Source organism: Capra hircus, chromosome 20, assembly GCF_001704415.2.
Source record: "Capra hircus breed San Clemente chromosome 20, ASM170441v1, whole genome shotgun sequence".
Lineage (NCBI taxonomy): Eukaryota > Metazoa > Chordata > Mammalia > Artiodactyla > Bovidae > Capra > Capra hircus.
The window spans coordinates 39,712,081-39,725,716 of NC_030827.1; the positions used below are offsets into that span (position 1 = coordinate 39,712,081).

The following is a 13,636-nucleotide window of genomic DNA, read 5'->3' on the forward strand; positions in this document are numbered from 1 at the left end:
CTTCATTGATTTTATAACACGGTTAGATTCATTTGTCATAATCTTATTTTGAAATTCTCTGATATTGTACTTGAGCTTTTAAAATTCAGCATGCAGCAAAATGTATTCTTTGTGATGTACAGTTCTATGGGTTTTGACAAGTACATAGAGGTATGTCTCCATCACTGTAGTTTCAAACACAACAAGCTTCCATCTCCCCAATTCCCTTGTGCTATCTCTTTGTAGTCAACCCCTGTGAACTACAACCCCTGACAATGACTGATTGATTTTCCATCCCTAGAGCTCTAAAACATCATATAAATGGAATTGTCATACAGTCTTTTGGTATTAAATAGTAGAATATAAGTCACTTAACAAAATTAATATTTATCCATGTCTATGTATGAATCAGCAGTGTGTTCCTTTTTCTTGTTATGTATTTCACTGAGTGATGATATTAGTTTATCCATTCATGAATTAAAAAGCAATTTAGACTATTGGTGAATTGACCCTTTATCATCATATAATGTTTCTATTTGTCCTTAATAATATTTCTGAGGCCTACTTTGTTTGTTCCCTGATGGCTCAGCATTAAAGAATCCACCTGCCAATGCCTGCCAAGCAGGAGACATAGGTTTGATCCCTGGGTCAGGAAGATTCCTTGAAGAAGGGGATAGCTACCCAGTATTCTTGCCTGGGAAATTCTATAGACAGAAGAGCCTGGCAGGCTACCATCCATGAGGTCTCCAAAGAGTTGGACACAACTTTGCGACTAAAAACAAAAACTATTTTGTTTAATACATTGTAGCTTTTTCAGTTTTCTTTTGGATAGTATTATGTGTGTTTATATATATAATATGTAATATTAAATATATTATTACCAATAAGCCAGTCAATGAACTTATTCTATCTTTCTTGCTTTCTTAATTTTTAACTTTTGCTGGTTGAATCATTTGTACATTGTCAAGGTATAAAATAATTGCATTTTAGTTTATCAGTATTATCCTCTTCTACAATTTGAACTTATCCTGTAGTTATATATATTCATCGTTCACCATTGGTCATTTTGCCAGAGTTTTCCAAACATCTCTTTATTAGCTAAACTTTGTCCTATTAATTAGAGATTCCCTAATAGCTCAGTTGGTAAAGAATCTGCCTGCAATACAGAAGACCTCAGCTCAATTCCTGAGTTGGGAAGATCCCCTGGAGAAGGAATAGGCTACCCACTCAAGTATTCTTGTCCTTTAATTATTTTCTCAAAAAAGCTTATGACATCAGTATTCTCTAAGACTTTACATGCTCTATAACTTACATGCTTTACAACTTTATATGTTATAACTTTGGCTGCAAATAAAAACCTTAGTTTATATATTTTTTTCTGGTCCTGTTTTCTGGCATTTGGCCTGGAGAACTCAGACATAAATCTGAGCTTTTTCCTTTTATAAATGACTTAATCTTTTCGCTTGACTTCCAGAAGAATTCTTTATCTTCAAAGTTCAGTGATTTTTCTAGAAGAAATGTTAATCATTCTGGATCAAATTTTCCTGCTGTGTCCTTTCATTATGTGTATGGAACCCTTCTTTTTGTCCAGGAAAGTTTCTTTGAATTATATCTTAAAATATAAATACAGTTTTTTCTTCTCATTGTTGTACTAAGGTGAGGTGGCATTGGGAGTAGTTTGTCTTGTGTTAGGAAATCAGGCAATAATAAGGTATATTGTCTATAGCATATTTCAGTTATAATAAACCCAATTAAAAGTCAACTAGATTTTCATCATCATAGACTAGCAGTTCTGGACAATGTCAGATATAAAATATTCTCATGTGCTCACAAACAGTACCCCGTCCATCTTAGTACAACACTTGTTAACTTTTTTAAGAACTCTGATTACACTTTGTGTTGTTTTTAGCTTTCTTTAGTTTGTCTTCTACATGTATTATTTTCTCTAATTTTTTTGTAGAATAAAGACAGAATAAGTTCCATTTCATGTTTGCTTTCTTCCCTTGGTGGCACGAGTGGTGAAGAACCCACCTGCCAATGCAGGAGACACAAGAGATGCAGGTTCCATCTCTGGGTTGGGAAGAGCCCTTGGAGGAGGTCCCGACAACCCACTCCAGTATTCTTGCCTGGAGAATTCCATGGATAGAGGAGCCTAATGGGCTACAGTCCATGGGGTTGCAAAGAGTCAGACACGACTGAGCGGCCAACACACACACAGCCTGCTGCTGCTGCTGCTGCTGCTAAGTCGCTTCAGTTGTGTCCGACTCTGTGCGACCCCACAGATGGCAGCCCACCAGGCTCCCCCGTCCCTGGGATTCTCCAGGTAAGAACACTGGAGTGGGTTGTCATTTCCTTCTCCAATGCATGAAAGTGAAAAGTGAAAGTGAAGTCGCTCAGCTGTGTCCAACTCTTAGCAACCCCATGGGCTGCAGCCCACCAGGCTCCTCCGTCCATGGGATTTTCCAGGCAAGAGTGCTGGAGTGGGGTTGCCATCGCCTTCTCTGCACACACATCCTACATATGCTTAATTGCTTCTTCCTAGGATTAATTCTCCTTTTGCTTCTCCCAGTTCCTTCTTTCTTCTGCCTTGTTTCTGCGGTACTGTTTTGACCTGTTCTGTGTTTTACATTAGTCTTGTCATCCCGGTTTTCAGTTCTTCCTCTTGTCTGATCATTTCTACCATGGGTTTCCACGTTCTGTCTTACAATGTTCTTTCATAGAGGGATTTCCTTCATTAATATACTTTTAAACCCATGATGGAATCTTTGGTTTTATTTTTCTTCTCCCACATGACATTTCTTCTTGTTGAATAGTCCTTATCTATTGATGATTTTTGTTCTTTTCTACTTTCTAAAATTAACTCATGGTTGATGGATTTCCTAGATCAGCACTATGCCATAGTTTCTTGAAGAAGGGAAGGGACCCCACCCTACTTCCTGGCTTGGTAATTCAATGGTTCCTCCCTTGCTGCCAGGGGACTCCTCATCTCTCTCTCTCTTTTTTTAAAATATAAAATGCTTCATAAATGTGTATGTCATCCTTGAGCAGGGTCTCTGTTAATCTTCTCTATATTGTTCCAATTTTAATATATGTGCTGCTGAAGCAAGCACTCTCCATTTCTTTTAACTATAGCAGCTCTGTGTGTTTTCTCTGTGTGAGCACACTTCTCTGCCTTCCCAGACTACACCGGGTCTAGAAACACATGAAGCCAGCCTTGCACTTGCCATTTCCTTTGCCTCCTATTTGCTGGCAGATTCCAGGATCCACCACTGCAGAAGGACTTTTCACACTCTCTGTACTTTATCTGGCAAACTTCCTCCCAAATATAACTTTTGCTTTATCTCAGCTCTGCTCGAGGGAGCTTCTTTTTAGCATCAGTACTTCAGAGTGACCCTTCTGTACTGGGGGTGGGGGGAGGGCACTTTTCTGGGAATTGTTTGAGATCTGCTGCCACTTGGCCTCCGCAAAATTCCTTGCCCAACGTCCATGTCGTCTCCATGTGACTCTGCCTGCTATCACTGACATATGACAGCACTTAACTGATGCTTTAAGTTGATTGATTTTCTTTCCGGTCTCCTTGTTTTGCAGAGAATGGATATTTTGGGTGCTTGTTTTCAATTTTCTTTGTCTCTGTCTATGGCATTGAGAAGGAAAAGAAGAAAATTCTGATGGAGGCAGTGGTCATGTTAGATTGTCACAAATACTTTTAATGTGTGCTTTGATTTATTTTTCTACCCAGCTGAAGTCAGAAATGAACTGACATATGAAGTGAAAGAAGCAATCTTTCATCACCCTTCAGTCAGCTTTAAGCCTTTTTATGTGATTTTCTGCTCTGAAAATTTATGTTAAATTTTCCTGTAACTGTTTTGTCAAACACTTCTAGATATGCCGAATGACTGGTTCCATTGCTTTCAATGATTTTATAATTGAAGCTCAGGGATTTAGTTGGGTTTTAGAATTTTCTTGGGCTGGACATAATTTGGACAATAACAGCCATCATTAGACTCCCACTTTACTGTTTAAACTTTGAGTTGATTATAAATGACCACTCGAGAGTTAAGGGACAGAGAAGGTTGAATTTCACATGAAGATGTGAAAACCAGAGTGAAAATATATTGTCTCTGGTTTCAGTATGTTCCCTTGCGGAGAAAAGCCATGTGTGGATGTAAGACAGATGCACTTTTAAATTTCCAAGTCTAGTCATTTCATTTATTTGCCATCTGGTTTCTTAGTGTTTCTAAAATACCCCTACATCTATTTTTTTAATAGCAGTCATCATTTTTCTTCAGGAAAAGTAATATTTTTTTCTGTCATTTTGATTCCCACTTTATCTTCTTGAAGCATTGAAAATTGTGTAAGTAATAAGAAATTTTGTAAAATGCAAAAAAACTGCACATATGGAAATTATTTTATTTGAGTCTCTGATTTCTAGGTGCCTTTATGTTTCATCTGTAGATCCATCTTTAGGCATATGAATGGGCATGGCTTATTTTTATACTGTATCTTTTATTCTCAGCTCATTGAAAATGCAAGCCTGGCTCTAAATTAAGCAAAATTATACGTCTCAATGGACATGAATTTGGGTAAACTCCGGGAGTTGGTGATGGACAGGGAGGCCTGGTGTGCTGCATTCCATGGGTTCACAAAGAGTCAGACATGACTGAGCGACTGAACTGAACTGAACTGAACTGATACATCTGTATGTGGTTCAACTTGACTCAGAGGCAGATGGATCAACATGGTAGCCTTACAGCTTCTCTTTCACTTGATTGCACCTTTGGAAAACAGCATAGAACTGTGTGTGGTGCTTTTTTTTTTTTTCCTTCCAGATGTTTCTGGGCTTTTCTTTTACAAAGTATACTATGGTCTGATTGTGTTCCCCCAAAACCCACACACTGAAAATCTGATGCCCAAGGTGATGGTGTTAGGCATCACAATGAACTCTCATAAATGGAATTAGTGCCCTCAGAGAAGAGACCCCACAAAGCTCCCTAACCCATTCTGCTATGAGAGGACACAACCAGAACTCAGTGACCTGTAAGAGGGCCCTAACCTGGTCTTAGAATTCCAGCCTCCAGAGCTGTGAGAAATAAATCTGTTGCTATTTCTAAGCTGCTGAGTCTGTTTGGGGCTTCCCAAGCGGTACAGTGGCAGAATCCGCCTGCCAGTGCACAAGATGCAAGAGACCCGGGTTCAGTCCTTGGGTTGGGAAGACCCTCTGGAGGAGGAAATGGCAACCCACTCCAATATTCTTGCTTGGGGAATCCCATGGACAGAGGACCCTGGCAGGCTACAGTCCATGGAGTCACAAAGAGTCAGACATGTCTGAGCAACTGAGCACGAGCAGTCGGTTGTATTTGGTTACAGCAGCTCAAATGCATTAAGGCAAGGCCGTTAGTTTAAACATGTAACATGGAAATCAATAAGAATGTGATACTTTATGTTCATTCATCTTTCTAAAATGCACTCTCAAAACCAAGATCATTTGAAGTTAGGAAGATTTTCCTTTTCATTCATCTCTCTCCTATTGGATTCCTCTTAATCTTTCAGTAAAAGTATTTCCTAAACTGGTATTTAAAGTGAATCAGGTATATTAAGTTGCTTTCAATTAGCAACCCTAGGCCCTTACAGGAAAACTAACATATTTTAAAGTGTGTTGGTCTTTTTTTTCAATGAAAAGTGTTCATATTTTTAGTAGCAAGGTCATGCTGCTCAAAGTTCAGTCTATTTATTGTACATAATTTCACCTACTTACAGTGAATAACATGAGAAATTGCTGCAGCCATCAGAAGTGATGAACATTTCTCTGTGCTGTATGACTTCCTTATCTTTGGTTAATAGCAGTGTTGTCCTTGGGTCATTTTGTCAGGCCACAGAAGCCCACGGGTGCCTCCATGCTGGGCTCTCTACTGTGTCCGTATATGTTTTGAGGAAGGTGCTGCTGATGGTTACTCTAAACCTAAAGGATAGGCTTTTATACCTTATTCTATGCACTGAGAAAGTCTTATAAAAATTTAAAGGAGTTTGAAGGTGCAAGCAGATAAACGGATACTCATAGGAATAAAGGCCAAGAAGAACCTGCTGCTGCTGCTGTTGCTGCTAAGTCGCTTCAGTTGTGTCCGACTCTGTGTGACCCCATAGACGGCAGCCCACCAGGCTCCCCCATCCCTGAGATTCTCCAGGCAAGAATACTGGCGTGGGTTGCCATTTCCTTCTCCAATGCATGCAAATGAAAAGTCAAAGTGAAGTCGCTCAGTCGTGTCCAACTCTTAGCGACCCCATGGACTTCAGCCTACCAGGCTCCTCCGTCCATGGGATATCGGGAATTCCCCAGTGGTCCAGTGGCTAAGACTCTGTGCTCCCAGCTCAGGGACCTGACGTCCAATCCCTGGTCAGGGAACTAGATCCCGCATGGCACAACTAGGAGTTCTCATGCTGAAACTAAAGATCTCACGTGCTGCAATGAAGATTGAAGATCCTGAGTGCCATAACTAAGATCAAGGACAGCGAAAAAAAAAAAAACAAACAAACCCCAAACACACAAAAAACGAGCTTCCCTGGTGGCTCAGATGGTAAAGAATCTCCTTTCAATACAAGAGACCCAGTTTCAATTGCTGGGAAAGGAAGATTCCTTGGAGAAGGAAATGGCCTGGAGAATTCCATGGACAGTGGAGCCTGGTGAGCTACAGTCCATGTGGTTGCAAAGAGTCAGACAGAACTGAGCGAGTAACATTTACACTTTCAAAAAAATTTTTTTTAAAAAGAACCTACATACCACTTAGAATAGCAACAAATGAAATGTGAAGTCCAGTGACATGAATGTGAAGTCCCAGTCCTCAGTGTTCAATAGTTAACAAAAGTGTGGATGCATATCTGCCTCTTCCAGGTGTGTACTTCTTCACCTTCAGCATGATGAAGCATGAGGATGTTGAGGAAGTGTATGTATACCTCATGCACAATGGCAACACGGTCTTCAGCATGTACAGGTAAGTGGTCTTTCCTATCGTAGGTATCCATGCTGCGATTATTTGCTCAAAGGATGGCCAATGTCAGGACGTGAATAGGATTCAACAGAGATCAGCACAAACTTTGGTGTCATCCAGAGCTCCCACACACCAGTATATGGTCAGATTACCATTACTCTTTGTGGGGCAGTGAATCTGATAAACTTGAACATACACAGGTTGATAAGAGGTCTTGAGCTAATTACTAGCAATGCTCATCATAACTAATTATTTGCATTCTTTTCTTAACTCTTTCTTTCTTTCCTTCTCTCTCAGATTTTCCTTCTCCTTTCCTACTCTCTGCTCCCTTTGCCTAGAGTTTAGCTCTCTTGATGACCTTCATCGTCCCTGGAGCTGGCAGATTAAGAGCTGGGAACCAGTCTCCTTCTTTAGGCTGTGCTGCAACTCTGATGTTTATCTTAGCAACCTGGCCCTAAGGCTCCTTGGAGAAAAGTCCATACAAAAAAGAAAAAATGCACTTTGCTCTGATGTAAGCCTAAAATGTAGAAAAGAGGCAGAGGGCCAACACCTTTCCCATAATTAAATAAATGGGCGTTGAGAAACTGTGAAAAACTTTTTGTTTGCTATCTATTTTTTTTTTTTTTGATGATTTGTGGGGATTGCCTTCTTTTTTTTTTTTCCTTTTGGAACCTGGCCTCTAGTAAGATGGGGTATTCGAAAAGCCAAAAGAGAAAAGATGAGTTAGATAGGTGAAACTGCTACAACAAAGAGATCTAGAAGATTGTGGCTTGAACGTATTAGAATTCTATTTTTCTTGGTTGGTTCCAGGTTGGGGAACAATGGGGTAGAAAGAGAGGAGGGGAATGTATGGAAGTTGGATGGAGGATTGCTCCAACAGGTTTCTGAGGGATGTGGGCTGGTAAAAGCTTTTCTGCCATCTGTGAAACTGACTCCCAAATTTGCACTGGTCATTATCATTGCCACAGTCAGAAGGTGGAAAGAAGAACAAGCTTTGATGCATCAGACATTCTACTCCAAGTCACCACATTTTCCCAAATGGTTTTCTCTAACATGACAAGGATGTCCAGCTTTGAAGCCCGCAATATCTATTTCCTCATTGCTCCATCCCTGACCATTAGCTGATGCAACATGTTTTAGTTTGGGTTAGGGCAGCACACTTCTTTAGATACAAATTCTATTGTTAGTTAAGGTGGATTGAACTGCTCTAACATTGACCCAAGGGCTTGAACATGATAGAAATTCCTTTTCATGCCACAGTCTTCAAGCACTCAGGCTTCAACAAAAGGTTTCCAAGTTCATTCTGGTCATTGTTATTAGTATTCCACAGAGTCGTAATGAGGAAAGATCAAGGGGGATTGTCTGTGGGAGTTTTACTGGCCAGTTCTATAAGTGGCACATGTAATTTCTGCTCACGTGTCATTTAGAGAATTTAATCCAGATTATACCTAAATGTATGGGACTCTGGGAGAGAAGGGGGATAGATTTTGGTTAAGAGCCGACTGTTCTCTTCACAGACTAAGTAGTTGGTGCTTGTTCTTTTTCCTTCTAGCTATGAAACAAAGGGGAAATCAGATACATCCAGCAACCATGCAGTGCTGAAGCTGGCCAAAGGGGATGAGGTGTGGCTGAGAATGGGCAACGGTGCTCTTCATGGGGACCACCAGCGCTTCTCTACCTTTGCAGGCTTCCTGCTCTTTGAAACTAAGTAAAACTATGAATAGACCAGCTCCACTATGGGGGAGACTTATAGCTGAGATGGTGTTGTCACGATCCAAGGGATTTTAGAGTTGATGGCTCTACATGTTGTATTTAAAAACATTTTTATTGGTTACATTGCTAATCACAGTACAGTTACATCAATAATATGGGATGACTCAGGGGCTCAGAAGAATAAACCACAAAACAGTCTTACCAAGAGACCTTGACTAATATACCCAGCAACATTTATTGCTCTTTTCTAGGCACCTAAAAGAGAATTCCCCTCTTCATACAGGTTAGAAATGATTGTTCCCATCAGAAAAGTCAGTTTTTGGTGCTCTAATAACAGCTTTCAGGAAGCTGTAAGGTTTGGGGTTCCTTATTCTTTGGAGCATTTCAGAGAATAGGGTGCAGTGATTATGATGGGGACAAGAAAAGAATAAGGGGCGCTTGCTTGGACCAAGGTACCAGAAATATTTGTAAAGTCTAAACTGGGGAGTAACACTTTGATCCAGTGGGTCAATATTCATGAATAAAGTAGATATATTTTAGTAATTCCAGATAGCTTTTAGATAGCAGAAGTATTCACAATGCTCACAAATAATTGACTCCTTTTTCATAAGGATACTGCTATAATTAAATCTTGACTTCTAATGGCATTTATTTTTGGAAATAGAATTTTCCTATGATCCAAAATTGGGCTTATCAGGTCGAGATTATCAGATGGACTCTTTTTCCATTGCATTTTTTACATTACGATAGAGCTCTGTTGACTCTGGCCTGCAGTGAGGGCAGGTTCATATTGTGCAAATGTAATCACCTACTTTTTTGTCAGCTTAGAAATTAGCCTAATATTCTTTACACACACTGGCATGGAGTATTTAAGGAATTGTAAACCCAGTCATATGCAGTCAAACTGATGCGTACAAAATATAAGGGCATTTCACTCAGCAGACATATAATAAAATTGCTTAAGCTTTTTTAAAAATAGAAGATTATATGGGAATTCCCTGGTGGTCCAGTGGTTAGGACTCAGTGCTTTTATTGCTAGGCCTGGGTTCAATCCCTGGTCAAGGAACTAAGATCCCACAAGCTGCATAGTGGGGCCAAAATTTTTTTAAAATCTGTGTATTTTAAAAAGTTATATGACTTCTTTGATTACCATATTTAATCCGTTTTCACGGAGCATCCATGCAGCTAGACTTTTGCCTATTCCTCCCCCAAAATCAATTCTCAAAGGATTAAATTTTCCATGAAAACTATGCTCATGAGAATGCGCCATAAATTCTGATGATAGAACCCCAAAGAGTTAACTTTAAGCAAAGAATTATTGGAATATGAATTTATCTTGATGTTGAATCATATTTAAAATGTGCTACAGAGATGTCCATCTAACAAATATTACATAATGAATTCCCGTGGAAGTAACAAACCCTTAAATTTATTTTCTGTTATAATTTGAATATTCACAAAAGCTTTTTAACTGTAAATTTACTTGTATTTGATTACTCCAATAGCTAAAAATGGAAATAATGAATGAGAGCTACCCTGTTAGCTAATTTAATGTGTTCCAAATTCATGTCAGTCTTTGACTCTTTTCTTTTGATCTTCAAATATTTTGAAATTCTTCCTGAATCCATACGCAATGCTATTTTAAAGTGAAATGGATATTAGCTCTAAGGTGCTTGACTGTAATATCTTTGTGATTTTTGTGTATATTTTCCCTCTCCCACCTCACCTTAGTATGGGGTCACGGGTTGAAGTTTATTTTTACCAAATTTCAGAACTTTCCTTGAAGTGCATTGCCAACAGATAACTGAATGTTGCATGTTTCCCAGAAGGACTTTATATCTAAAGAGCATGCATTACTAATAAAGTGATTTAGAGTAAGATATTGACCTGGCTTTAAATAAAACTGAGATGAGAAAAATGTAATAAGCATTACATGGAAATAAACCCACTTTTGTTAAATGTACTATTTTAGAATGTTTTTAATTAAGTTGAATAATCATGTCATTATAAGTCACTATGGGAAATAGATGGGGAAACAGTGGAAACAGTGTCAGACTTTATTTTTTGGGGCTCCAAAATCACTGCAGATGGTGACTGCAGCCATGAAATTAAAAGACGCTTACTCCTTGGAAGAAAAGTTATGACCAACCTAGATAGCATATTCAAAAGCAGAGACATTGCTTTGCCAACTAAGGTCCGTCTAGTCAAGGCTATGGTTTTTCCAGTGGTCATGTATGGATGTGAGAGTTGGACTGTGAAGAAGGCTGAATGCTCAAGAATTGATGCTTTTGAACTGTGGTGTTGGAGAAGACTCTTGAGAGTCCCTTGGACTGCAAGGAGATCCAACCAGTCCATTCTGGAGGAGATCAACCCAGGGATTTCTTTGGAAGGAATGATGCTGAAGCTGAAACTCCAGTATTTTGGCCACCTGATGCGAAGAGTTGACTCATTGGAAAAGACTCTGATGCTGGGAGGGATTGAGGGCAGGAGGAGAAGGGGACGACCGAGGATGAGATGGCTGGATGGCATCACTGACTCAATGGACGTGAATCTGAGTGAGCTCTGGGATATGGTGATGGACAGGGAGGCCTGGCGTGCTGCGATTCATGGGGTCACAAAGAGTCGGACATGACTGAACGACTGAACTGAACTGAACTGAACTGAAGCTTTGGAAAGAGTTGAAAGCAGCTGACTTTTGATCTATTTACTCTCTTTAGTACAGGGAAGCCCTGAAGGCCAAAGAAAAGGGCACATGACTCCACTGGACTCTAGGTAAATAAATTAATCATATTTGCTAAGAAGAAGTTCGTTGTTCAGACGCTAAGTCGTATTCGACTCTTTCCAACCTCACAAACTGCAACATGCCAGGCTTAAGAGAATTTACTTATTGAATAGACTTAATGGTTATCCCTGGTCACAAGACTGATTCAGTTCAGTTCAGTTCAGTCGCTCAGTCTTGTCCAACTCTTTGCGACCCCAAGAATTGCAGCATGCCAGGCTTCCCTGTCCATCACAAACTCCCGGAGTTCACCCAAACTCATGTGCATTGAGTTGGTGATGCCATCCAGCCATCTCATCCTCTGTTGTCCCCTTCTCCTCCTGCCCCCAATCTCCCCCAGCATCAGAGTCTTTTCCAATGAGTCAGCTCTTCTCATGAGAAGGCCAAAGTATTGGAGTTTCAGCCTCAGCATCAGTCCTTCCAATGAACACCCAGGACTGGTCTCCTTTAGGATGGACTGGTTGGATCTCCTTTGATTATGCTAAATAAACCCAGAATTTAGGAAACATGGTTCCATGGCTAAGTAACTTTCTGGAATAGAAAATAGTCTGTTTCGTGATCTGAGAACCTCATTAGAGACCTCATTAGATCCTCATCTGTAACCATGGATCTGAGAATATATTAATTTGCAAGGAATTCCAGAAAAAATTAACAGACTGGGTGGCTTAAACAACAGAAATTTAATTTCTCACAGTTTTGTCAGCTAAAAGTCCAAGATCATGGGTCAGCAGGATGGCTTTCTTTCGAAGCTTCTTTTCTTGGCTTGCAGAGGGCTGCCTTCTGCTGTGTCTTCACATGGTCATCCCTCGGTCTGTGTTTTCCTAATCTTTTCTTACAAGGACACCAGTCCTATTGGATTAGGTCCCACACATATGACCTCTTTTTGTCTTAATTACCTCTACAGGCTCTGTCTCCAAATACAGTCACAGTACTGGGGTAAGGACTTAAATATATGAATTTTAAAGAGACACAATTCAGCTTGTATTAAGGTAGGAGACTGATGGGCCCTAAGGTTGGATAGCTGCTATTTGTCAAGTGGAGTAAAATTGAATTTTTGTCCAAGGAAAAAGCTAATGGCAGAAGCTGAGCTCTGCAGAAGTAAAGAGATAAGATGACCACTCTTGAGGTCAAGGAGAACTTCCCTGTCCGCACATGCACAGAAAGGCTCCTTGGAGGCCAACAAGGGAGGGGCTGCCACCCCATAATGAGTAGACATGCACCCACAGTCCTACATGGTGGGATCCATCTTAACAAAGAGTTGTGCACCCATTTTGGAGAGGGTCCTAGGACCAGTCAAGTGTGAGAAAAGAAACGAGATAACCGGCCAAAGGTAAACAAAGACCTGGAAGACCTGTCCTCTATAATTGATTTCAATCATTTCACTACTGCATGCGTCATGAGAGAGGAGGCCCGCACCCTTTCTCTCTGGGTCTGTTTCTCTGCCTGTGTGTGTGCTCATTTCCCTCCAACTCTTTGCAACCCCGTGAGCTGTAGCCCTCCAGGCTCCTCTGAGCATGGGATTTTTCAAAGAATACTGGAGTGGGTTGCCATTTCCTACTACAGGGGATCTTCCTGGCTCATGGATCAAACCCACATCTCTCTCGTGTCTCCTGCATTGGCAGGCAGATCCTTTACCGCTGCGCCACCTGGCTTCAGTCTTAAATAAATAAACTTTCTCTGAACGTTCTCCCACATGCTATGCTGTGTCTCTTATAATAAACTTTGTACCTGTTTTCACACTTTTTGTCTCTTTTGAAGCATTCTCACTTTCAAATGGGAGAAAGAGTCAGGGCCGCTGCTTCTGGCCTCTAACACCTTGATGATCTGGTGGCTAGGAGTCCTGGTTTTCATCCAGACTGCTGCTGCTAAGTCACTTCAGTCGTGTCTGACCCTCAGCGACCCCACAGACTGCAGCCCTCCAGGCTCCTCTGTCCATGGGATTTTCTAGGCAAGAGCACTGGAGTGGGGCACCATTGCCAGACTACCCACATTCAATTCCTAGGCAGGCAGCTAAGATCTCTCTTCAGGACCGTTCACTGCTGCCTCTCGAGATCAGTAACAGAGAGTATGTTGCCCATGGAGGAAGGAAGGGCCTGCAGTGTCAAGTGAGATTTCCAGGACCTCAGCTTTGTCTGAGAATATCTCTACGATCTGCATCTTTGACCTTCTTAGTAAAGCTTAA

At 40.6% G+C, this 13,636-nt stretch overlaps 1 protein-coding gene across 2 annotated transcripts in view; it reads left to right on the forward strand.

Annotated features, from left to right (window-relative positions):
* C1QTNF3 (C1q and tumor necrosis factor related protein 3) overlaps positions 1-10,638 on the forward strand; it is a 29,911-nt gene extending 19,273 nt beyond the window's left edge. Inside the window, exons 5-6 of one of the 2 annotated variants that reach the window (XM_018065775.1) lie at positions 6,866-6,965; positions 8,515-10,638. In XM_018065775.1, coding sequence (XP_017921264.1) covers positions 6,866-6,965; positions 8,515-8,674 — 260 coding nt within the window. In that variant the 3' untranslated portion in view covers positions 8,675-10,638. The remainder of the gene's footprint in view (positions 1-6,865; positions 6,966-8,514) is intronic. The other variant, XM_018065776.1, reaches the window with a different exon arrangement.